A 27,072-nucleotide genomic window follows, 5' to 3' on the forward strand; every position below is an offset into this window, starting at 1 on the left:
ACCCCGCCCCGGCCCCGCCCAGCCCAGCCCAGTCCCTTTCCAGCGCACTGTTTCCTGAGCTACAGCTCAGCGGGGACGGTCCGGCCCGCCCCGGTCCCCGCACTTGGGCAGGTAAGGGATTCCGACTACTACTTGTTTCTCCTTCCCCGCAGGTTGTCGGAGGTCCGCGCTCCGGCCGCGGTTCCTCTGTTCAGGGGTTGTTGAGGGACCAGTTCGGAAGGTTCCGTGGGCAGAGCGTGCTCCAGAATGAACCCTTGGGACCCTCCTCACCCGAGGAGGAACGTGGGCGTAGTCAGGCATCACTCATTCACCGGGTGGCCGGGTTGCTGCTCCTTCCCAGACCGGCCTCTCTCAGGCGGTGTGTTCCGAGAACCCGTTTACGAAATCTGCTCTCTTGAGAACAAGGAAGTGAAGCCCGCACCCGGCAGAGATGCTCGTGAAGTGGGAAGCAGTGCGCCTGCACAAGATCCTAATGAGCTTGTTTCTCCGGCTCCCAAGCTTCCCGGAAGTGACAAAGGGGACGGGGGCTCACAGGGATCAGAGTAGTGCACTATCAGATAGGAAAAGTGCACCTGACCGCCTGGAAGCTATGCTTGATCAAATAAGGCTGGCACAATCTGAAAAGCTTAGCTGTATTCTCAGACCTCCTATTTCCTCTCTCCAAGTGGACACTCACCACTATTCTGAATATTGAGCTTAAATACAGCTCTGCACATTTCTTTTTTAAGTATGTGATACAAGAAAAATTTATGCTGTAAAATAATCACTATTTTTTTTATCATCTGTTATTGATGGGATTGTGTTGTTAAATAAGTTTGTAAATATATATGTTTGCTCGCTTATAGTTTGCACGGGTTGTGGGAGACAGGCTGTAAGCTGGCAAAGTCATTATAGCATAAGGCTTAGTTTTAAGACTAAGCCTTTCCCACCCTTTTAATACTAAGATCTTTTCAATATCCTTCTAATACTAAGATCTTCTCAAAACTAAGCTTTGCCTACACCCTTGACTGTTTCATAATGTGGATGGTGCACTCTTATGAGGAATCCCATTTATGCCTCATATAAGTGGCTTTGTATCAGAGACTTCCTTATTTGTATGTTGACTTAAAGACTTTAATTTCTACACTATAAAATGAGGCAGACTGGGGGGCACTCTCTCTCTGTGGGTTCCTGAAATTAGCATTGCAGAGGAGAGGCAGCCAAGATGGCAGAGTGCTGAAGAAGGCAGTTTGTGCAGAGAGAAGGAGATGGGAAACAGAGGTGAATAAGGTTGGTGAAGCCTTTGATTCTAGGAATACTCAGATGAGTCAGGGTTTTGGGAGCCCTGAATGGAAAGGGAAATGTTTTCCCACTGTGTGTATTTCTCGCCCGCCAGGTGCGAGCTAGGATTAAATGTAATGGTCAACCAGTTCTTGGCTCCTGTAAAGCCAGTAGCGGCAGCCACCATCACAGCCACCTGGCCCGTGCAAGTTCACATTTGATTCAGACAGACGGTAATGAAACAACGGAGCCAAGAACTGGTGGACCATTAGCTTTAATCCTAGCTTGCATGGGTCGGAGAAGAAATACACACAGTGGGAAAACACTTCCCTTTTCATTCAGTGCTCCCAAAGCCACTGACTTATCCGAGTTTCCTAGAATAGAAGAATAACCCAGGTAACAGTTTGGAGCAAAAGAGATGACTATTAAGAAAAATCAGTGGTGCCTTTTTGTTGAGCTTGAAGGGATAGGAGGCATATACCAGGTGCCCTAAAGGTGCTTGGGCAATTCTTTTACTTAGCCCTAGATGAATTTACCTCCTTCACAGAGAAAATATCATCGTGTGGGAATTCTTCCTCTGTCTTCAAATATATCTGTATCTTTCTAGATTCAGAAGAGGTTTTCTTCTATTCAAGGCTGACCTCTTAACTCATACTCTATTCACTATCCCTTTTGTTTATTCAGCCCAGCTTAAGTCTTAAATCTTAAACCAGCAGTTCTCAGGGTGTGGTGGAGTCCCCAAGTCTCTTTCAGGAGGTTCATAAGATCAAAATCACATTCAGATTAAAAGATTCATTCAGAGTGCAATGAATTTTAATGTGACAGAGTTCATTGTATGGCTTCAGATTCCACATTGCAACTAAATTTTAAGAAATTATCTCTTGTCAAGTTTTAGTATGGTGTCAAAGAAAAATATTACTAATTTGCAAAAAGGTTATTAAAATACTTCCTTTCTCAATTACTTGTCTCTGTGAAGCTGGATTTTCTTCATGTATTTCAAACAAAACAATATATGGCAGCAGATTAAATGCAGAAGCATTTAATAGATATGAAAATCTAACTATCTTCTATTAAGTTAAACACTAAAAAGATTTGCAAAACTGTAAAATAATGCTACTCTTCTATTTTGAGGGAGAATATTTTTATTTTTTATTAAAATATGTAAACATGGCGTGACCTGTGGTGGCGCAGTAGATAAAGCATTGACCTGGAACGCTGAGGGTCACTGGTTTGAAACCCTGGGCTTGTTGAATCAAGGCACACAGGGGAAGCAACTACTACAAGTTGATGCTTCCTGCTCCTCATTTTTCTCTCTAATCTCTCTAAAAAAAAAATAAATCAATAAATGTTTTTAAAAATATGTTAACATGTAGGCCTGACCTGTGGTGGCGCAGTGGATAAAGCGTCGACCTGGAAATGCTACGGTTGCCAGTTCGAAACTCTGGGTTTGCCTGGTCAAGGCACATATGGGAGTTGATGCTTCCAGCTCCTCCCCCCTTCTCTCTCTGTCTCTCCTCTCTCTTTCTCTCTCTCTGTCTCTCCTCTTCCTCTCTAAAATGAATAAATAATTAAATATGTTAACATGTAATACATAAAATATTTTTTAAATTTCTCACTATCAATTTCTAACATTGTAAATATTGGTAGCTATAAGCAACATAAACAAAAGCTCTTGGAGTCCACAATAATATTTAAGAGTGTAAAGGATACTGAGACCAAGATTAAGAACTGCTGCTCTCTCTCTCTCTTTTTATTTTTATTCCTTTATAGCGAGATTTTTTGGAGAACGCATTTCTACCATTTACTCACTGCTCCACTACAGCTATTCTTTTTTTTTTTTTCTTTTTTTGTATTTTTCCGAAGCCAGAAACTGGGAGGCAGTCAGACAGACTCCTGCATGCACCCGACCGGGATCCACCTGGCACGCCCACCAGGGGGTGATGCTCTGCCCATCTGGGGCGTCGCTCTGTTGCGACCAGAGCCACTCTAGCGCCTGAGGCAGAGGCCACAGGCCATCCCCAGCGCCCGGGCCAACTTTGCTCCAATGGAGCCTTGGCTACGGGAGGGGAAGAGAGAGACAGACAGGAAGGAGAGGGGGAGGGGTGGAGAAGCAGATGGGCGCTTCTCCTGTGTGCCCTGGCTGGGAATCGAACCTGGGACTCCTGCACGCCAGGCCGATGCTCTACCACTGAGCCAACCGGCCAGGGCCTCACTACAGCTATTCTTAAAGTCACCAGTGGCCTCTGGTTTCCAAATCTAACTCACCCATCAGTAAAAGACCATATTTGGATCTTTCATACTAACCTATCCCCCACTGTGGAAATGTGCTACTGTCCTAGTTTTTCTTTTACCTTCATGACTTATCAATATTTCTTGAAGTTTCTTCTTTCTCGTTTTTTCACATTCTGTATATTCAAATGGACTTTATATCTACCTGTTGCTTCAACCAGCTATTCATGTATCAATATATGAGAATGTTCATATAGTAAGCATTCTTTACCTAAACCTCTCTTCTAAGGTCTAGACCAGTGGTCTCCAACCCCCAGGCCACGGACCGGTACCGGTCTGTGGACCATTTGGTACCGGTCCGCAGAAAAAGAATAAATAACTTACATTATTTCCGTTTTATTTATATTTAAGTCTGAATGATGTTTTATTTTTTAAAAATGACCAGATTCCCTCTGTTACATCTGTCTAAGACTCACTCTTGATGCTTGTCTCGTAAGTTCGACAATTATATTTAAAAATACCACAGTTTTTACACCGGTCGCATAATTTTATTTTGTGCATTTCTCCGTCCCACCCTAAAGGCCGGTCCGTGAAAATATTTTCTCATTATTCTGGTCCATGGCCCAAAAAAGGTTGGGGACCACTGCTCTAGACCATACATCTAGCTAGTGTATTTAGTGCTGTTTTCCCAGATGGTGACAAAGATGGATATTTCTAATTTAACATGACCAGAACTTATTTCCTCTATCATCTATCCAGTTGCTCCAGCCAGAAAAGCCAGGAATCAGCTTCTTTGTTTCCCTCACTCTGCTTTATCTCTAATATCTGATCTTTCATTAAATTATTTTGACTTGGTCTCCTAAATCTTTCAATCATTTCTTTTCCGTTCCTTGATCATACACTTTTTTCAGGTTTTCTTTTCTCCTAGATTGGGGTAGTCAACCTTTTTATATCTACCGCCCACTTTTGTATCTCTGTTAGTAGTAAATTTTCTAACCACCCACCGGTTCCACAGTAATGATGATTTATAAAGTAGGGAAGTAACTTTACTTTATAAAATTTATAAAGCAGAGTTACAGCAAGTTAAAGCATACAATAATAATTACTTACCAAGTACTTTATGTCAGATTTTTGCTCAGTTTGGTAGAATAAATCTTTATAAAACAACTTACTATAGTTAAATCTATCTTTTTATTTATACTTTGGTTGCTCTGCTAACACCCACCATGAAAGCTGGAACGCCCACTCGTGGGCGGTAGGGACCAGGTAGACTACCACTGGTCTAGATTATTGCAAAGTTTTCAAACTGGTCTCCCTTCAATTTTTTATCTAGAGGAATCCACTTAACCAAGTAAGATTGCATAATACCTTTTTTTAAATCCTGAAATGGCTCCCTTGTAACTTTTAGAATAAAGTTTGAACTCCTTGTCATAGCATATAAGGCACTTGATGATTTGGCTCTGCCTGCCTCTCTAACGTCATCTCCTGATGCTAGATGACATGCATCCTCTGATTCAGCCTTCGTAAACTCCCCTGAGCTTCATCCATGCTCTTCTGTGCTGTTACCGCCACCTCATTCATCCTTCTAACCTTCCGCACCACCCAAACCTGTCTCGAGACATTTCCTTCAGACAGGCTTAGTCAGCTTGATGCTCCTTCTCTGGGCCCCATAACACTCTACACACACCTCTTATAACCTGTATCCCTGGAAATTGTTTTATTCCTTGCTAGACTGAAAAACTTGAAAACAAAGATTCTTCTCTTCTCTGTCGCTCCTAATACTTGGTTAAAACATGCAATACCGGACTATTCAGTCACAGGTACTGACCTCTTTTCCCTTAGATTATCAAATTTTAAAAAATGACAACAACCTAAACAACAATAGCCATCTGGTGTGACTGAATCAAAATTATACCTATTTTTTTGGTCAGATCGGAAAAATGTATTTTTTGGTGTGCCACAGAATTTAGTAACTAGTTTTTATGTGTCATGAGATGAAAAAGGGCCCTGGTCGGTTGTCTCAGTGGTAGAGCGTTGAACTGGCATGTGGAAGTCCCAGGTTCGATTCCCGGCCAGGGCACACAGGAGAAGCGCCCATCTGCTTCTCCACCCCTCCCCCTCTCCTTCCTCTCTGTCTCTCTCTTCCCCTCCCATAGCCAAGGCTCCATTGGAGCAAACTTGGCCTGGGCACTGAGGATGGTTCCATGGCCTCCACCTCAGGTGCTAGAACGGCTTCAGTTGCACCTGTGCAATGCCCCAGGTGGGTAGAGCATCACATCTGGTAGGCATGTGTGGTGGATCATGGTCAGGCACCTGCGGGAGCCTGTCTATCTTCCTCCCCACTTCTCACTTCAGAAAAATACAAAAAAAAAAAAAAAGTTGAACATTGTTGGCTTAGTACAAAAGCAGACATACATATTTTGTGAATGTAGGACTAAACGAAAGGAAATGACTGGTCTTTCTAAAAAGGAGAATGAAATGAATGAGTATTGCATTATATAAGTGGGTACATATTACATGAATTTGTCAGATATGGGTTCCAGTCCTAGCTTGAACTTAGTACCTTTGTGAAATAGAAATAATAAAACTGCCTTAGTCACTGTGAAGATTAAGTGAAATATATAAATCATTTAGCATGTTACTGGGCAGGAAATTGATTCCTAACAGTTAACAACACCAATATCTACAACAGAGGTCCCCAAACTTTTTACACTGGGGGCCAGTTCACTGTCCCTCAGACTGTTGGAGGGCCGGACTATAAAAAAACTATGAACAAATCCCTATGCACACTGCACATATCTTATTTTAAAGTAAAAAACCAAAACGGGAACAAATACAATATTTAAAATAAAGAACAAGTAAATTTAAATCAACAAACTGACCAGTATTTCATTGGGAACTATGCTCCTCTCCTGACCACCAATGAAAGAGGTGCCCCTTCCGGAAGCGCGGCGGGGGCCAGATAAATGGCCTCAGGGGGCCGCATGCGGCCCATGGGCCGTAGTTTGGGGACCCCTGATCTACAATGTGGTAGTCACTAGTTACAAGCTACTGAATAAAATTGTCATAGTTTCTGAACTCGTGGAACTTACAGACTAGTGTGGGAGACAGTTAGCAAACAACTAAACAAATAATTAAATGATTACAAATAAATAGTGATGAAAGATAATTAGGTTGAAGGAAGCTAGGCCTACTTAGATGTGGTGGTCAAAGCAGGCCAAAGAGAAGAAAATGCTAACATAGAGACCTAGGATACATAGGGAGACTTTGTTTCTTACTCTTTTATAGCTTATGGGTTTTGCACCACATGAATATATTCTTTACTCCAAAAATTATTTGTATTACATCTTAAAAATAAAAATATATAGTGGAGCACGAAAATAATTGGCAGAAGAATATCTGAATTTATTTGTCTTTTTTTTTTTTTTAAAGATTTTATTTATTCATTATAGGGGAGAGAGAGAGAAAGAGAGAGATAGAGAGAGGAGGGGGGAGGAGCGGGAAGCATCAACTCCCATATGTGCCTTGACCAGGCAAGCCCAGGGTTTTGAACCGGCAACCTCAGCGTTTCCAGGTTGACGCTTTATCCACTGAGCCACCACAGGTCAGGCTTTATTTGTCTTGATTACTTGAAAGGAGAGATAACCATTTGCTGAGAATAACAGATCAAATAAAACCACGTAGAGAGGTAAAGGTGTGAAATAGTTGATAAGAGCAATGAATAAAGACAAGTAAAAGGATTAATGGCATTGTTGAAGGCCCTGTAGAAAAGGGGTCCCCATAAATTTGCATTTACACCAATCAGCTCAGTTATTATCTAGTTCTCCACAGCTGCATTTAGCAGCGCTGGTATGCAAAAAAAAAATTGTGAGTTTTATCCCTAGCTGCAGCTCTCCAGCGTGGAGTAGCAGAATAAAGAGGGAACAGAAGTAAAGGTTTTGTCTAAAGAGTAGTTATGGTGGTAAACCACAGATTTAGCTTAGTAAGGAATGAATTGGGATCAGACAGGTCCAATGGACTCAAAAATGGTGGCAGAGTCAAGGAAGAGAACGTGATGTGAAAAGTTGGTGGACAGACTATGTCTTTTAATGCTATACAAATTATTTCAGGACATAATAATTCTTACTTTTACCAAAGAGTGTTGTATAAATATTTAATAGAAATAAATACTGACTTATAAAAATATTTTAAATTGAAAAATAAATCTCTTTTTTAAATTTTATTTATAGATTTTAAAGAAGAGGGGCGAGGAACGGGAAACATCAACCCATACTGGTTGCTCCTCATATGTGCGGTGACCTGGCAAGTCTGAGGTTTTGAACTGGCGACCACAGCATTCCAGGTCAGCACTCTATCCAGTGTACTACCACAGGTCAGGCTAAATCTCTTTTATTAACAGATTTCATTCCTAAATATATTCACATGAATTTTTCTGAAAAAGTAAACTTTTTACTCCTTTGTGTGAATTTCACTCAGAAAATGTGTCAGAAAATCTTATAATTTTTTAATTCATATTATACGTGAAATAAGAAAGCAAGCCGAGATGATAGACAAATAAACCACAATTTTAATTTCTTCTTAGTATATCAACTACAGTTGACCCATAAACAATTCAGGGGGTAGGGTCACTAACACTCATGCGGTTGAAAATTTATGTATAATTTTTGACTTCCCTCAAATATAACTACTAATAACCTACTGTTGACTAGAAGCCTTACTGATAATATAAAGTCAATTAACACATATTTTGTATGTTACATTTTTGTATTATAGACTGTATTCTTACAACAAAGTAAGCTAGAGAAAAGAATATGTTATTAAAAAAATCATTAGGAACAGAAAATACATTTATAGTATTTATTGAAAAAGTCTGCATATAAGTGGACCTGCACAGTTCAAACATGTTGTGTAAGGGTCAACTGTAGTTGACTTTGGACTGCTCCTTTGTTATGGTCTAATCAGTTGCCAACATTTCATATGTTATAGCAGAGTGATATATAAGCTTACAGATGTCATCACTAAAACTACTGTAAAATTTTAATGAGAAATTTTTATGTTACAGGAATAAAAGATGAACAAACCCATCACACCATCAACATATGTACGCTGCCTCAATGTTGGACTAATTAGGAAGCTGTCAGATTTTATTGATCCTCAAGAAGGATGGAAGAAGTTAGCGGTAGCTATTAAAAAACCATCTGGTGATGATAGATACAATCAGTTTCACATAAGGTAACATATAAGATCATTTTTCTTTTTAAATTCTTACATCACAATCGAGAATGATTAATAGGTATAAATGCTGTCTAATATTGCAGTTCAGAAAATAAACCTCTCTGCAGGGGAGATAGTGGTAATTAAACCCCTCACCCCAACCCTGTTTTTTGCAATGTTTGTGTCATTCAGCTGGGCTAATACTGTGATCTTGCAAATAAGTTCTTGAGTTAGAATCAAGATCCCCACTTTTATTCTAGTTCTCTGTTTGGCATGCTGAGGAGTACAGTTCACTCTGCTCTACACTTGTCATTTCTAGTTTGAAGTAAAATAAGGATATTATAAGAATTACTAGCAAAATTCTAGAGCCTAAACTTCTCTGTGTGTCAATCTGTAATTCACTTTAACAGTGTATTTTGGGAAGTCAAATTGACATTTCATAGTAGCTTGTAAATGTATATGCATCTATGAACACAATTCTTAGCCAGGATTTTTCAACATTATCTACAGATAATTTCTATTCTTTCTCTTCATTCATCTCTGCTTGGTTTAGCATAAAGTATGAGAATAGGTTGTATTTTGGTCAGTTATTTCAGTTCAAACCTATGTCAAAATGTGTCTTTAGAAGCAAGAAGAAAAGAAATGTATCTGTTATTTTCAGCATTAACTTGATAAAGAACCTAAAACCATAGTTCTCTTCTAGGAAATGTTTCCTCGTATCAAGGATGTACATCTGAAATTACTTAGAAAAAGCTTAAGTTTAAAGCTTGAAAGCCTATTTTTTTTTTATTGATATTTTTTGAAGTGAGAAGTGGGCAGGGAGGCAGACAGACAGACTCCTGCCCGCACCCCACCTGGATCCACCTGGCATGCCCACCAGGGGGCGATGATCAGCCCCTTGTGGCGTTGCTCCTCTGCAATTGGAGCCATACTAGTGTCTGAGGCGGAGGCCATGGAGCTGTCCTCAGCACCCGGGCCAAGTTTGCTCCAATGGAAGAGAGAGACAAAGAGAAAGGGTAGGGGGAAGGGTGGAGAAGCAGATGGGTGCCTCTCCTGTGTGCCCTGGCCAGGAAATGAACCTAGGACTTCCACATGCCAGGCCAACGCTCTACTGCTGAGCCAACTAGCCACGGCCAGAAAGCCTATTTTTAAAAATAATTTCTTGATGTTACTGTTAAAAACTTTTGGAGGATAGTTGAAGTGATGGTGAGGAGGCAAAGCTCTTTGCAGAACTATGGTAGTAAATAATTATTGAAAGAATGGTAGAATTAAGAAGTTACTGGCCCTGGCCAGTTGGCTCAGTGGTAGAGTGTTGGCCTGGCGTGCGGAAGTCCCGGGTTCGATTGATTCCCGGCCAGGGCACACAGGAGAAGCGCCCATCTGCTTCTCCACCCCTCCCCCTCTCCTTCCTCTCTGTCTCTCTCTTCCCCTCCTGCAGCCAAGGCTCCATTGGAGCAAAGATGGCCCGGGCGCTGGGGATGGCTTCGTGGCCTCTGCCTCAGATGCTAGAGTGGCTCTGGTCGCAGCAGAGCAATGCCCCAGATGGGCAGAGCATCGCCCCCTGGTGGGCATGCCGGGTGGATCCCGGTCGGGCGCATGTGGGAGTCTGTCTGACTGCCTCCCCGTTTCCAGCTTCGGAAAAATGCAAAAAAAAAGAAAAGAAATTACCAGTTACAGCCACCAATGAGTAATTGATTCACACAAGGATCATAAGTGAGTGCTTAAAACCGTAAAGTGCTAAGTTATTGGTGTACAAGATTGCACGAGGTTTGAAAGTATTATCTGCAGTTTGCCTATAAATTACAAAGGGGAAATAGAAAACTTACTTTATAAAAAGAAAAAATTTGAAGCACACCTTCTTAACCAACTAATCAAACTTTTTGTTACCAATAATAGAACAAACTGCCCTTATGTGCTTCCAATTGTGATAAACACACACGCACACACATGTACCCAGACGCACACATCCCTATACAGATAGAGATGGAGAGGGAGAGAGTACAAGACCACAAACATGGCAAACTGTTTTCAGTTGGTCAATTGGTGAATCTACATAAAAGGTAAATGGTTGTTTGTGGTGTTATTTTTTCAACTTTTCTGTATTTTTGAAATTTTTAAAAATTTAGAACTTGGAAGAGAAAGAAAATATTCTTATGTTTTTAAATGCTACTTTTCAAAACATATTTTTAAAGAAGTGAGAATGAAAACCTGATGTGTTTTTCTTTTAATTTAATTGAAATATTGTTAAGATCAAAAGAATACTTCTCCAAGTTTATGTATATTCTTTTTCTTTAAGCAGGCTGGTTTGTTAAAAACATATGGCAAGCAGGGTTCATCATTATGTAGGGGAGTCATATATCTTAGTAGGTTGAGAGCATGATCTTATGTCAATTGAAATCTGAACTTGACTCTCAGTTTAGACAGCTCATTGGCTGTGTGAGTATGGCATGGTTACTTCCCTCTCCGTGCCCGGCTTTCTTATTAGTAAATTAGTATATTCGTAGTATCTTTCAGAATTAAATGGTTCATATGTATACATCCCATAGTCCACTGAGCAAATATTCATTAAGTACAGTACTCAATATGTGTTGATTTGTACTATCATCACCTGTCAGCACCTTTTTTCCTCCTGCCTCTCTTTCCTAGTCTCTATAATTCTTGCTGATTTTCTTATTGTCCTTTTTCTTTAAAATTATAGGAGGTGCTATGGGAGAAAGGCACAGGGAAAATAATTCTCATTTTCATGTTACCTACATTCACATACTAATTTTGTTTCTTTGTTACTTGCTTTTAAGGAGATTTGAAGCCTTACTCCAAACTGGAAAAAGTCCCACTAGTGAATTACTCTTTGACTGGGGCACCACAAATTGCACAGTTGGTGATCTCGTGGATCTTTTGGTCCAAAATGAGTTTTTTGCCCCTGCGAGTCTTTTGCTTCCAGGTAAACTGTGGGTGACTAGGGTATCAACAATGAGGGTGGAAAAGCAAGTACAGAAATAGGAACATTTCTTCTTACTCTTACTTTTTTCTCATAACAGATGAACCTGACATTTGAGACTCCTTTTCATTCTTTCAAGTCTCCCCAACTCTTAACAAGCTCCCCAGACTTAGGGCATTGCAGACCTGCTTGCTTGCTGATTAAAGAGGTAGAGGCTTCATGATTGAGTCTCACCATTAACTTAAGGTAGTTTTGTGCCAAGAAGAGTTTAGAAAGATGCGAATTTGTTTTTATTGAGGGGGATTTTTTTTGAGCACTTGCTTTTTTTCACCCTCAACTTCCACCACAGTGAGACTCTGTGGTCCTGATTTCCCTATCCTGTATTCTGTTTAGTGCTTTTTTGCCGTCCCATAACTGTACTTTTTCCCTTTGATATCTTTTACACCAATGCTTCTCACCCTTTAGTGTACATAGAATCATCTGGGGTTTTTATAAATAGCTTGCTGTGCTCTATTACAGAAATCATTATCGGAATTCTGGAATTGGGTTCAAGATTTGTGTTTTTAAACAAGTACTTCTGTGCTTCTAATGCAGGTGGCTCATAGACAACTTTTTAAAAACACAGCCGTACCCATTTTTAACAAAACAAAATTCTTAATAGGTAGCTTCTTGTGTAAGAATATGGAGCCTAACATAGAAACTGGAATGATGTTAAATGAACCAAGTTCCTAGTTTAACTTATTCACAACACTTTTTTCTGTGGAAGGTCAACTTGTATCTGACTTCATTTGGCAGATGCGGTTTCCCAAACTGTTAATACACAACTTTGTAAAGAAGCTGTAACAGTTGAGCATAAAGAGATGCCTCTTTATGACAAAGATGGAATGTTTGTGATACCTATGCAGAATCCTGAACAAAATTACGTGCCACCTGACTCCTCAAGTCCAGAAAGCTTGGAAGTTAGTGATACACGTGAGTAATGTGCAGTGCATTTCTCTAGCGTTTGTCATTAAGAGCGTTACTGCTAAAAACAAATTTCTCCTTTTGTTAGTGCACTTTGGCAATAGCTCTGTGGTGTTTTTTTCCCTCCTGATTTATTAAGCGCCATCTTTATTGTTTAAGTCATTGTGTTGTGAGTAGAGGAAATAAGTAAATATTCACACAAATTGAAAGGATTGTATATAAAGACAATGAGTGACTACAATTTTTATTTTATTTATATTTTAATAATTTTAAAATATATTTTGTTTATTGATTTTGAAGAGAGGGGAGAGAGAGAGAAAGGTGGGGGGGCAGAAGCATCAACTCATAGTTGTTGCTCCTTGTCTGTGCCTTGACTGCCATAAGTCTGGGGTTTTGAACTGGTGATCCAGCATCCAGGTCGGTGCTTTACCCACTGTGCCACCACAGGTCAGGCACAATTTTTATTTAAAAAGGGTTTTTCTCTCTCCAATTTTGTCTTATTCACAGTAATAAATATTGATTTTATTTTTAAATTGAATTTATTGGGGCGACATTGGTTAATAAAATTACATAGGTTTCGGGTGTACCGTTCCATAACACACCGTCTGTTCGCTGTGTCATGTTACCAGGTCAGTCTCCTTCCATCACCATTTATTCCCCCTCTACCCTCTCGCACCTCCGCTCACCCCTCTTTTCCTCCCCTAATCACCACCCTGTTGTCTGTGTCTATGACCTTTTTCTTTGGTTCACCTTTTTGCCCAGTCTCGAACCCCCCTCCCCTCTGTCAGCTCTCAGTCTGTTCTCTGTGTCTGTGAGTCAGTTTCTATTTTGTTTGTTAGTTTATTTTTTTTTTTCATTAGATTCCACATAAAAGTTAAATCATATGGTACTTGTCTTTCTCTGACTGGCTTATTAATATTTAAATTGAGAAAATACTGGATTTATTAAAACATTTCTTTTTATTGAAACAGTTTTTCCTTACTTATTGACATTGTAGGTTTTCACAGTTTTTCGTTTTATGAATTGAAGAATGTCACAAATAACTTTGATGAACGACCCGTTTCTCTCGGTGGTAACAAAATGGGAGAGGGCGGATTTGGAGTTGTTTATAAAGGCCACGTGAGCAACAGAACTGTGGCGGTGAAGAGGCTTGCGGCAGTAAGTTATAGTTTCAGGAATAACAAGATTTAAAGCAAGAGTTACTTCCTGGTATGCTATATAATAATTTTTAAATTAATCTTTAGGAACTGTATTATTTCAGTGCATATTTTCTTTAAATTAACATTATTCTGAGCTGATATTTATTAACATTTAAAAATCTATTGAAAGCTATGGGCCCCTGACCTGTAGTGGCACAGTGGATAAAGCATCGACCTGGAATGCTGAGGACACTGGTTCGAAACCCTGGGCTTGCCTGGTCAAGGCACATAAGGGAGTTGATGCTTCCTGCTACTCCCGCCCTCCCTTCTCTCTCTCTCATTCCTCTCTCTAAAATGAATAATAAAGTCTTTAAAAAAATCTTAAAATAGAAAAAGAAATCTGTGGGCCCTATCCCTACAAAAACGTAGCTATGTACACATACATAAAATTACACATACAATTATGGGAGATTCACAAAATAAAGTTGAGAACCCCTGCTTTACATAGTGCTTCACACATAAGCAAGATTAAAATGATAAGATACTAAGAAAATTTTATAAAAACAACTTGTCTTTTCTCATTTAAAAATAAAACAAAATATGCATTGAGAAAAAAATTGAAAATTGTCTTGTCTATATCCTTTTTTCCCATTTCTATTAGGGTATTCACCTTTTACTTATTTACTTGGTATAGTCTAAATTTGTTGTATGTTCTAAAAATACTAATATACATAGTTATATGATAAAGATAGTAACCCTATTATATATGCTAAAAATACTTTTGCAGGTTTTACTTTTTGTTTTGTCTTCAAATAGCATATGTTTTCTGCTATACAGAAATTTTTTTCAAAATGTTTATGCAGTGAGGTCTCATATTATTTTTTTTGTTCCACAATAACTCAGGTTTATATGGTTGAAAGGATTTTTTCCTTCTACTAACCAACCATGGGACCTTGTTCTTAGCTGTTCTATAAAATGGGGGAAATAATGCCTTACAATTTTAAGGGAAGCAGTATCAGCCAGTTGATCTCTTGAGCCATGTTCTAGCATTGGGGCCTTAGGGTTATTATGTTGTGTTATATTGCATATTATTTTATTTTTTCAGATGGTTGACATTAGTACTGAAGAACTAAAACAGCAATTTGATCAAGAAATAAAAGTAATGGCAAAGTAAGTTACTTTGGCAGCATGGTGTAATGGAGAAGAGCAGGACAAGGCGTGAAGGACCTGGTTTGTCACCCAGAGTGTGACATCAACTAGTGATATTTTTTTAATGCATGTAAATGAAGTAAAAGGTTTAGAATAGAGGAGTTGAAAGAACTTAGATTACAATTCTAGTAGTAAATATATCCATGTGCCTGTAGATTAAACAGCAGTCATTTTTTTAAATGATAGAAAAGTGACATGGAATTTCAACTGTCTTCCATTATCATGTTTTCTGCTCCCAGAATTTATGAGAGATAAATCGCAGAGATACAAAAGAAAAAGGTATAGAATAGTAGGCCCCTGGGTAGAAATGAACTCCCATAAACCAAGGAAATGTTATATGCAAGAATGCTTAGAAGGCATTGACCCCAGTATGTTTGAAAATTGTTGGGCATCATCAGGAAAAGTAACAAAAACAAATTAGGAAATTTATTATAATAATTGATACTTGAGTGTATATAACATACCAGACACTGTGCAATGTATTTTATGTGCATTGTCTCATTTAATCCTCACAATAATTGTTGTAACCTCCCAATATTTTATTTTTTACAGTGAGATTTAGAAAGGTTAAATAACTTGCCCAAGGTCACATAGCCAATAAATAGTAGAGCTGGGTTTCAAATCCAGATCTGTCTGATTCCAGAGCTTGAGTTTTTAATATGAATTCTCATTAGACCCATTGCTATTAGTCAAGAATTTTGGTTGCTTAACCTCAAGAAAGAAATAACAAATGAAATTAACTTATTCATAGTAAAAATACTGCATACTGATAAAAATTAAAACTTTCACATTTTGTTCTCTCCACCCCTACCCCTACTCTCCGATCTTAAAAGTAACTTGTTCAAAGTAGGTAATCTGGGAAATACAGAAATTTATTTTTTAAGGTAATAAAAATCATCTCTTAATTATATCACTCACAGATAAAACTGCTTATAGTTGATAAACTTTTCTTCATGTCTAATTTTAAAACATTTTAAATTGCCTGACCAGGCGGTGGCACAGTGGATAGAGCGTTGGACTGGGATGCCGAGGACCCAGGTTCAAGACTGCGAGGTCGCCAGCTTGAGCGCGGGATCATCTGGTTTGAGCAAAAGCTCACCAGCTTGGACCCAAGGTCGCTGGCTCAAGCAAGGAGTTACTTGGTCTGCTGAAGGCCCGCGGTCAAGGCACATATGAGAAAGCAATCAATGAACAATTAAGGTGTCGCAATGTGCAACAAAAATCTAATGATTGATGCTTCTCATCTCTCCATACCTGTCTGTCCCTTCTATCCCTCTCTCTGACTCTCTGTCTCTGTAAAAAAAGAAAAAAAAATTTAAATTACTGTATAAAATGCTAGCATATGTGAGGATTATGTTCTATTTAACCATTACCCTACTAGATTTATTTCTAATTTTTAATATTATAAATGAAAACTTCTTTAAATTTCTTGGTATATAAATCTTTAAAGCCACTCTGCTTATTTCATCAGGATGGAGTCCTAGAAGAATTACTGGTTCAGAATGCATGAACTTTCTAAAGACTTTCCAAGTATATGTCCAAATGGCCTTATGGATAAGTTATGATGGCTAATACTCCTACCAGCAAAGTATTACAAGTTCAGACTTCACTGCTACCTTACCACCATTGAATATTATCAGGGTGTTTTTTTTTAATTTTTAAAAAAAAATTTTATTATTGATTTTAGCAAAAGAGGAAGAGGGAGGGAGAGAGACAGACAGGAACATTTAGCTGTTCCTGTATGTGCCCTGACCAGAGATTGAACCAGCAACCTCTGGTGCTTTGGGACAATGCTCTAACCAACTGAGCTATCCAGACAGGGCTTTCACTGTTTTTTAATAAGTACCCATCTCTGGACCTTACTAGCAGAATGACCTTGGCCACATTTCTTAACACTCTATCCATTAGTTTTCTCATCTATAAAATGAGCTAATAATAGTTCTTCATTATGTTATTATGAAGGTAAATCATCTATTATAGTGCCTTATATAAGTATAAAATCAGCAAATGTTGTTCATCTCTAAAATGTGCCAATTTGCTGGAACATGGAGCACTTGTCCTTTTAATTGGCACTTTATAAAATATTTTTGAGGATAGACCTATTTCAAATCAAAATCTGATTTGAAATAACAAAGTGCCAGAATTATAGATGATTTTGAATGAACAAAATGAGTAAGCACTTGGATAAATATTTATCATATTCTAGGTACATTTCTAGACTCTCATATTTGCTCATTTAATTCTCACAGCATCCATGTTATATAACAGGTGTTATTACCCACAGTTAGCAGGTAGATTTGCTGAGGCTCAGTGAGTTGTTAATTTGCCAAAGGTCATACACCAGGCGGTGGCAGAACAGGACTTCAAACTTAGGACTTTGAACAAAGTCCAGTTTTCTTTCTACTGTATCACAGATGTCTGCAGTTTTGTTATACTTGAGCTCTTTTTGGTTTCATTACTCTCAATTATATTAAACAAATTCAAATCAGATTTGATTAAATATCAGAAATGTACATTTTAGATGTGGTTAAAGATAAAATCTCTGCAAATCAGAACTTGGGTATGTTACGCATTCTTGAGATGGCTGGCATACACATTTTAACAGATTTATTGTAATCTTGTTTGTGCTATAATTGAAAATTGGGCTAAACAATAGTAAACATCAGCTTAATCCTTAACCAAACTATTATAAGTTCCAGTAGTCTGAATTATTGAGCTTTTACTATGAAAAAGAAAGATGTTTACTTCTAAGTTGATCAATATTGATTAAAAGGGGAACTGTTTGCAGAAAACTATAAACCATTATAATAAACATATATCGTTATGATAAACATATCATTATAATGATACATAGCTAATTGTTTTCTTGATCTTTTTTCTGTTAAAGCTCTAAACTGAACTTCCAACCTACTGCTGAATACATGTATGTATCATAATAATTTTGAGTGGAAAATTATTTGTCACAGGTGCCAACATGAAAATTTAGTAGAACTACTTGGTTTCTCAAGTGATGGAGATGACCTCTGCTTAGTATATGTTTACATGGCTAATGGCTCATTGCTAGACAGACTGTCTTGCTTGGTAAGATGTTTGTTCATCAGATTTTTGGCTTTTTCTTTGTTGCATGTTAATATTCACTTTGTGACAGGATTATTTAAACCACATTAATGTCAATATTTTTTCTGCTCTATGAAAGTTAACAGTTGACATGTAAAAAATGAGATTGCTATTCTATAATTTAAAATGTAAAATATTAGTTTAGTCTTTGAAGATGTGCTTACATATTTTTATTGTCAAATGAGAAATGCTAACCCCCATTTAAAAGTTACTTAGAAAAAATTTTCTGTTAAATATTTCTATAGATATTTTTCTTCTTTATAAAAAATTGGTTTGTTTCTTCACAAGGATGATACTCCGCCACTTTCTTGGCACATGAGATGCAGGATTGCTCAGGGTGCAGCTAATGGCATCAGTTTTTTACATGAAAACCATCAAATTCATAGAGATATTAAAAGGTAAATGCTACTTTTGGAAAACCATCTTTAAAGAATGATTTGCTGTCTTCCTATTCAGTATGCACATGCATTCTTGATCTAGAGCACTCCAAGATTATAGATGTCCTTCTTCTCGCCAGTGCTCTGTCTTTATTTAGACCCTTACTATCAATCAATGACTTTATAAAAACCCTCCTGATCAGCCTTCACCCTATGTATACCAGTTCTTACCTATTCACTACTACAGTACCAGTTTATAGCCCTAAAAATCAAGCCTGGACCTGACCAGTCAGTGACACAGTGGATAGAGCATCAGCCTAGGACGCAGAGGACCCAGGTTCGAAACCTCAAGGTCACCAATTTGAGTGCTGGCTCATCCAGCTTGAGTGCAGGCTCGCCAGCTTGAGGGTGGGGTCACTGGCTTAAGCGTGGGATCATAAACATGACCCCATGGTCGCTGGCTTAAGCCCCCCCAGTCAAGGCACATACGAGAAAGCAATCAGTGAACAACTAAGGTGCCACAACAAAGAATTGATGCCTCTCATCTTTCCCTTCTTATCTGTCTGTCCCTATCTCTTCCTCTCTCTGATTTTCTCTCTATCTCTGTCTCTCTCACTAAAAAAAATAAATTCAAAATAAAAATCAAGCCTGGATACCAGTTTCTTGAAATTGGATTGGAAATTTGTTTTCTAAATGAATTTAGAAATGTTAGGAAAGGAATTCTTTTTAATGTTTATTTTTTTTACTTTAAAGAGAGGAAGGAAAAGAGGGAAAGATAGGAACATCTATCTGGCTCCTGTGTGCGCCTTGACCAGGGACTGAACCAGCAACCTCTGGGCTTCAGGACAATGCTTAACCAACTAAGCTATCTGGCCAGCACAGGAAAGGAATTAAGAGTGGTGCTTTGAGGAATTTAAGGGAAATGACCCTGTAATAAACTATTTGTGAAATAATGAAAATGTCTCTCACTAATGTGAATAGGATTATTTCGTTTTTATTCTCTTACAATTTTTCCTCAAGAAACAAAAAGGAGGCCCTGGCCAGTTGGTTCAGCAGTAGAGCATTGGCCCGGCGTATGAAAGTCCGGGGTTCAATAGCTGGTAAGGACACACAGGAGAAGCGACCAACTTCTCCACCCCTCTCTCTCCCTCTCTCTCTCTCTCTCTCTCTTCCTCTCCTACAGCCATGGCTCTAATGGTTCGAGTAAAATTGACCCTGGATGCTAAGGCTGGTTCCATGGCCTCACCTCAGGCACCAAGCAGTTGCCAAGCAGTGGAGCAACAGCCCAGATAGGTAGAGCTTTGCTTGGTAGGAGCTTGCCAGGTGGATCCCCGTTAGTGTGCATGTGGGAGTCTGTCTCTACCTCCCCACCTTTCACTTAATAAAATAATTTTTTTAAAAAGACAGTCATTTCTTTTGAGATTTAAACTGAAATATAGATTTACTTACACAATTTTTAGGATTTTTTTTTTTAGGATTTTTAAAAGAAGTTTTTATTTATTTATTTTAGAGAGAGAGAGAAAGTGGAAGGGGGGGTGGGAAGCACCAATTCATAGTTGCTTCTCGTATGTGCCTTGACCAGGCAAGCCCAGGGTTTCGAACTGGCAACCTCAGTGTTCCAGGTAGATGCTTTACCCACTGCGCCACCAAAGGCCAGGCACAAATTTTAGACTTATAATGTATATTATAACATGGTATACTCTGTATATATACACATACATATACTCATATACCTATTTAAGGAGCCATTTGACTTGCCTGAAGAGAAAAACATTTTTTTTCCCTCTAAACTTTACACTTTTTCAGTGCAAATATTCTACTAGATGAAGACTTTACAGCTAAAATATCTGACTTTGGGCTTGCACGGGCTTCTGAGAAGTTTTCCCAGACAGTCATGACTAGCAGAATTGTGGGAACAACAGCTTATATGGCACCTGAAGCTTTGCGAGGAGAAATAACACCCAAATCTGACATCTACAGCTTTGGTGTGGTAAGTTGCATACATATCATATATATGTAATTGGTAATGGTAATTGGGTGATATATATATATATATATATATATATATATATATATATATAAAATTGGTATATATATTGGTAACAATAATCATATTGGTAACTATATATATAATTGGTAACAATAATCATTCTGATAATCATGAAATTGAAGTAGAATATTCTGAATACACCTATCTTGTTTAGTTCACTATAAATTGTTCACTTTAACCTCTAGTTAAATGAGAAAGTTATATTAACTTCTCCAACTTTGTAAAACTTTTATATTGATTTCTGTATATGTGCTGCCAAAGCAAACATTTATATTGATATCTGAAATGATTGCAGGAAATGTTTTTTTGGCCATGCTATCCTCATGAATTAGTATGAAACTTAAAACAGTGCATAAAATAAATCATGTCCCACAGTATGCATTGTACTGTCATATTTTTTAAATGAAATATTTTTAAGATGGAATACACTTTGGCATTCTTTGACCTACCAGTGTGTTCCTGATAACTTTTAAGGTGGAGTGAGCAGTGTGTTGGAGAAATTGGTGCTTCTTCATCTTATTTTTTCATGTGTTTATATATGGAAATCTAACTGCCTAGGACTGTGAACTTAAGCACAGGGTTGTAGGATGTGCCTAAAGTTTAGAAAATAAGATTCTCCTAAGAGCCAGAGAAAATTATTCTTGTGAAGAATTCCCTGCAAAACAGGAAAAGGACTGTCCATAACACATGTTGAGTAGAACTGACTATTGAGTAAGTCGCCAACAGAGAAATAAACTGCTTGTGGGGATGGGTGGAGTCCCAGGTGTCAGTGAAGGAGGGGTGGTGAGAAATGACCACAGCTCCTGTTCTTTCTGCTTTGATGCCTAAAAGACGTAATGCGTGAATGGAAATGATGAATCAGATTTCATAATCAAAATTCATATTCCTTCTAATTTCTATATGGTACCTTGAGTGTTACATGAATGTTGTTTTTTGTCTAAACAGGTTTTACTAGAAATAATTACTGGACTTCCAGCTGTGGATGAATACCGGGAACCTCAGTTATTGGTAATTGAGAGATTCATTTTTTCCAATCCTTTTCTCTTTGCATTTGTAATCTGAATTTATATGGATATACTTGGCATCTAGAAATGTAATTTTCTATTGGCAGTTACATTGTGGCATATGGAAAGAGCATCAAATACTACTCACCTCAGCTCTACCATGAAGTACCTGTGAAGCTTGGAAAAGTCATTTATATATTTTGTATTCTAGTTTCTTTGTGAATAAATCAGAACAGAATGACATAATTTTGCGATCATCTCCCGTATACTTTTATTTGTTGCTTTCAGAGCCTTTTCAGCTCACAGAGGAAAAACAATATGGCTTCCCTTCAAATTTGTATCAGAATAGAATTCCTAGCAAAATTCTCTCTCCATTTCTATTATGGAGTATTTTATTTATAAAGTTATCATAGAAAACGTCACCTATGTATTATATTAGACATTCATTGACAATTACACAAATAGACCCACTGAATGCTAAAGCTACAAGAAAATTATGCCATTCCCCTTTTTTCCCTATATAGTAAATTTTAAGGACTTAGAGGGTCTTTTTATAAAATTGAAGAGTTATAGAAATAGCTGCTATTGTATATAAGGTTTTCTTAAAATTAGATAACTATGCTGACTTTATTCTAATTTTATGTATTCTAATAGGGACAAACCTGTTTGACAAATTCAGACAATATATGTATATCTAGTTCTTTTCCTAGCATAAGGATTAGAAAGTCAAAAGGTATAATATATGCTCAGGAGGTAAATATCATACTCTTTTAAGAAAAAGCTATAAGTATAATATCTATATATTATGATATTGCTACAGATATCCCTTATAAAACTGCATTATAAAGCTTTCTCTGTTTCTTGGATGTGTAGCAATGCAGTATTACATGCTATATAATATTTCATATTAAACTATATTCATGGAACATAATATTATTGTGCAAAGTTGTTATTTTTAAAAGGAATTTTTTACCATGGCACACAGTAAAATTTTGTCTTCATTGAAAAACTTAAATTCTCTGTTTCATTGGTGGTTGGTGGCCAGGAAAGAAGCCTGGGTCAAAGATTCAGTTTTGAGCATTAGGATACAGGTATAGATAAAGCTTTCAGTGTGGACTGAATCTTACAGAAAAAGTGTATATATTAATAATACAGGAGGACAGTTAAAAAACGATGTTTTGGCCCTGGCTGGTTGGCTCAGTGGTAGAACATCAGCCTGGTGTGCAGAAGTCCCGGGTTCGATTCCCGGCCAGGTCACACAGGAGAAGCGCCCATCTGCTTCTCCACCCCTCCCCCTCTCCTTCCTCTCTGTCTCTCTCTTCCCCTCCCGCAGCCAAGGCTCCATTGGAGCAAAGTTGGCCTGGGCGCTGAGGATGGCTCCATGGCCTCTGCCTCAGGTGCTAAAATGGCTCTGGTTGCAACAGAGCAACGCTCCAGATGGGCAGAGCATCACGCCCTGGTGGGCATGCTGGGTGGATCCCGGTTGGGTGCATGCAGGAGTCTGACTGCCTCCCCGTTTCCAACTTCAGAAAAATAGAAAAAACAAAAACAAAACAATGTTTTACTGCCTTACATCTTATAGTTTTTGAAGCAAGGCCTCCTTGCCTAAAGACCTAAAATTTACCATCCTTTCACCTGAGATGTTTTTCTCCTTGAGAATATTGTAAAAACCTCAACTTTGGTTTGAATAAGGATGTAATACAGAAAAACATAGAACCCATCTCAGTCACAAGTTTTGTGCATCATTATATAATAATAGTGAAAATCATGAAACTTCAGGGAGGATTATACTCTTTGACTTATTCTTAAGGTTTGAATGCTGTATGACTGACTATAAAGTGATAAGATTTTAAATATGAGTACAACTAAAAGAGTGATCTGTTAAAGAACCTTTGTATCACTGTATTCTGCCACTACACAAATAATTTCAAAATTCATCTTTCGGAAGAATTTCTGGAGAGTTTGATTTACAATCAACCTCACCCAGTCTTTGCCATTTGTATTAGTCTCCTCAGCTTGCCATAAAGAAAATGACCACAACTGGGGTTTAAAATGACAAAAGTTAAAATGACCTGGACACACCTTTTGGGGGCCACTGCTCAACCCACTATATCATCCTAGTCCTATGCCTCTCTCGCTCTTCATTACTTTCTCATCATGGCCCTTCTCCTTTCTCTGTGTCTTTGATTGAAAATTTGAGTGCCCATAGAGAATCTGAGTGTACAGGGGGGGGTCTGTTTTGAGAAGTTGGAATTATGTTATCAGGAGCACATCGAGAAGCTGACTGCCTTGTGCTGGCAGCCTAGTACATGCTGCTAATGGAGCATGACAGCAACTAGCTCAGAAATAACATAAATACAAAAATTAGATGGCAACTGTCTGAAAGTACCTAGGAAGTATGCATATATGTATGTAAAAAGACACAAACAAGATTTCTTCTGTATGTCTTCAATTTTTAACAAGGTTTTAAAAGTAGAGAGTAAAATAAGTATAAGTTATGAAGTAGATTAAATAATTAAAATTTATGTTTTGGTGTATTTGGAAATCTTATCGTGTTAACACTTATTTTAAAGCTAGATATTAAAGAAGAAATTGAAGATGAAGAAAAGACAATTGAAGATTATATTGATAAGAAGATGAATGACGTTGATTTCACTTCCATTGAAACTATGTACTCTGTTGCCAGTCAATGTCTGCATGAAAAGAAAAATAAGAGACCGGACATTAAGAAGGTATTAATTTTTTACACTTATTTAAAAAGTGAAGGAGGTGGAGGCTTTTAATTTTTTTTATGTTCCAAACCAACTATTTAATGCCATTTGTTTTTTTTTTCTTTCTCTTTCTTTCTTTCTTTCTTTTTCCTCCCTCCCTCCCTCTTTCTTTCTTTTTTTCTTTCTTTCTTCCTCTCTTTCTTTCTTTCTTTTCTTCTTTCTTCTTACTTCTTTCTTTCTTTCTTAAAGGTCCAACAGCTGCTGCAAGAAATGACAGCTTCTTAAAACATTAGTAAAATACTCTTGGATTTTTATATACAACTATCAAAAACATTTTATAGAGTAAATATTTTTGGTGAATATTTTTCTTTCCCTTTAACAAGGCAGCATGGTGCAGCACAGTGGCTGTTAGAGCTTGTGCAGAACCCCAGCATACAGAACAAACAGAAGCAGAGCTGCCACATCAGCGCTTGGCCCTGCCTTTTCAGTGTCAGCCTCAGTTCTTACAGTAATTCCTAAGACTTCTTCGTGGAACTTCACCAAACACAATTTGAAAACTACATGATTAGCAAAAAGAGGATGGGACTATAGAATGAAAAGCCCCTGGCTGAAGTCCAGTTCCGTTACTAATTTCCTGTAAAGCTGAGGGCAGTCTCTGAACTGCTTTGAGCCTTGCTTTCTACATCTGTAACATTGGAGTAATGCCACTGTGCTTCTCTGACAGGTAGTTATGAAAATCAAAGGATGCAAAATGTTTATAAGTACTTGGTAACTTAAAAAGTGATATCAAATTTAAAGTTTATATAGATGATTATAAAATGTTATTATAGTCACTTGTTTATAAGGTCATGTTCACAGTGTGCTATTTTAAGCAGTTATTCATGACAAGCCAAATATGCCCAGATGATACTCCCATGATCTGGCCATAATTGGGGTCTGTTATATGGCAAAGGTGATGGAATTTTGCAGATGCAGTTAAGATTCCTATGCAGCTGACTTTGAGTATCAACAGGGAGACTGTGCTGGGTGAGGCTGATCAAAGAAGGTGAGTTCTTACAAGAAAGAAGTCTGAGAGATTCTCCTATGGGCCTTAAAGAAAGAAGCTACCATGTTATAAGAAGACCACATTGGCTAGGACCTCAGGGTGGCCGCCAGGAGATGAGAGCTACCTCTGGCTGTCAGCCAGCAAGGCAGACTGAGACCTTGGATATATAACCACAAGACATTGAATTTTCCACCCGCCTGAATTAGCTTAGAGGAGTGTTCCAGGCTTCAGATGGTACTGTAGCCCCTACTGACACCAAATTCAGCCTTGTGAGACCCGCAGTAGCAAATCTAACTGAACTGTTCCTGGACTTCTGACATACCGAACCGTGACATAAATGAGTTGTTAAAAGCTTCCGAGTTTGTGGTAAGTTACTATGCAGCAATAGAAAATGGAAACAGATATTCCCATGGTGATACCCCATCATGTTCACAGCTTCTGCCCACACTCAGGGGCGTGATGGGAATGAAGCAATGTGTGCCCCAGTGGGCTGAAGTGTACTGATTTTCACTGGATTTCTTCATTTTCCTCAGTCCCTACTCTTTTGTTGTTTTTTGTTTGTTTTACAACAAAGAGTGAGAGAGACCTCTGGATAGTAGTGCTACGTTGATTTTTATTGCTTTATTTTATTTTATTTTATTATTAATAAAATAAATAGGCAGAGAGACAGACTTCCACATGCACCCCAACCAGGATCCACCAAGCAAGCCCCCTACCAGGGGATGCTCTGCCCATCTAGGGCCACTGCTCCGTGCTCAGCAACCAAGCTATTTTAGTGCCTGAGGCGAGGCCATGGAGCCACCTCAGTGCCAGAGCCAAATTGCTTGAACCATTGAGCCATGGCTGCAGGAAGGGAAGAGGGGGGGAGGGGAGGAGAAGCAGATAGTCGCTTCTCCTGTGTGCCTTCTTCCTGTGTGGAAGTCGAACCCAGGACTTCCACATACCAAACCGACACTCTACCATTGAGCCAACCGGCCAGGGCTGAACAACTTGTTTTTATTCCCATGTTTCTGACCCCATTGGTTTGCTAATTAGCCAACTCATAATTTTAGATTCTATTTTCTCTCATCTTTATATGCTCTATGAGGAGCAAGCAGGTAATAGGAACAGTTAATATTTTGCTTTACTTTTCTAATATATAATTAAGAGAGATTTAAGACATTATAAAGCATTTATTGCTCTGTCCACTTTTTGGTTCTGTAGCCATATAAAATGGCCATAGATCTCAGCCTTTCATAGTACTATTATTCACTTTCAAAATAATCGTTTTTTTTCAGCTTTATTGTGGTACACTTGACAAGTAAAAATTGTATATATCAATACTTAAGGTATTCAACATGATGCCTTGATATATGTATACATTGTGAAATGGTTACCATAATCAAGCTAATTAATATCCATCACCTCATATACTTACCTTTTATTTTCTTTTGGTATGGTGGGATCACAAGTCCTACTTGCTTAGCAGATTTTAAGTATACAATGCGTTGTGATTAACTATAATTATCATGGTGGATATTAGGTACCCAGAACTTACTCATTTTATAACTGAAAGTTTATACCCTTTGAGCAGCCCCTGTCCATACTCCTTTAAAATTTATACTGTTCCACTCTAAAATTGGAAGTTTTTTAATCATTCAAATTCTAGTCTCAGAAACAGTCAATTTGGAGGAAATGGCCATAAATCTCCAAAATTATTTTACTCCTTCGATTAAATTAGGAAGTCATCTTATTAAATACTATCACCTAAAACAATAATTCATAAATTAATTTTAAAATATTTTATTGTCTTCAATGGTTCAGGAAGTTATTATTT

General features: G+C 38.0%; 1 protein-coding gene across 2 annotated transcripts; it reads left to right on the forward strand.

Annotated features, from left to right (window-relative positions):
* The first annotated feature begins 16 nt into the window (after positions 1-16).
* Positions 17-25,373, forward strand: IRAK4 (interleukin 1 receptor associated kinase 4). Of its 2 annotated transcripts, none has more exons than XM_066258156.1 (13): positions 17-111; positions 7,719-7,861; positions 8,552-8,721; positions 11,499-11,644; positions 12,437-12,613; positions 13,602-13,762; positions 14,849-14,913; positions 17,919-18,033; positions 18,358-18,467; positions 20,253-20,436; positions 21,442-21,504; positions 24,074-24,232; positions 24,461-25,373. In XM_066258156.1, the coding sequence occupies exons 3-13, from the start codon at positions 8,561-8,563 to the stop codon at positions 24,494-24,496; spliced, it is 1,377 nt and encodes a 458-aa protein (XP_066114253.1). In that variant the 5' UTR covers positions 17-111; positions 7,719-7,861; positions 8,552-8,560; the 3' UTR covers positions 24,497-25,373. The 2 variants fall into 2 exon arrangements, with proteins under 2 accessions (XP_066114253.1, XP_066114252.1); XM_066258155.1 differs by having other exon boundaries at positions 7,719-7,831.
* Positions 25,374-27,072: the final 1,699 nt, after the last annotated feature.

This window comes from Saccopteryx bilineata, chromosome 2, assembly GCF_036850765.1.
Source record: "Saccopteryx bilineata isolate mSacBil1 chromosome 2, mSacBil1_pri_phased_curated, whole genome shotgun sequence".
Classification (NCBI taxonomy): domain Eukaryota; kingdom Metazoa; phylum Chordata; class Mammalia; order Chiroptera; family Emballonuridae; genus Saccopteryx; species Saccopteryx bilineata.

Coding starts and splice junctions, on each gene's coding strand:
- IRAK4 (XM_066258156.1), top strand. CDS start 8,561: ATGAACAAACCCATCACACCATCAACATATGTACGCTGCCTCAATGTT. Junction 14,914..17,918: donor GAAATAAAAGTAATGGCAAA/GTAAGTTACTTT, acceptor TATTTGTCACAG/GTGCCAACATGAAAATTTAG. Junction 20,437..21,441: donor ACATCTACAGCTTTGGTGTG/GTAAGTTGCATA, acceptor TTGTCTAAACAG/GTTTTACTAGAAATAATTAC.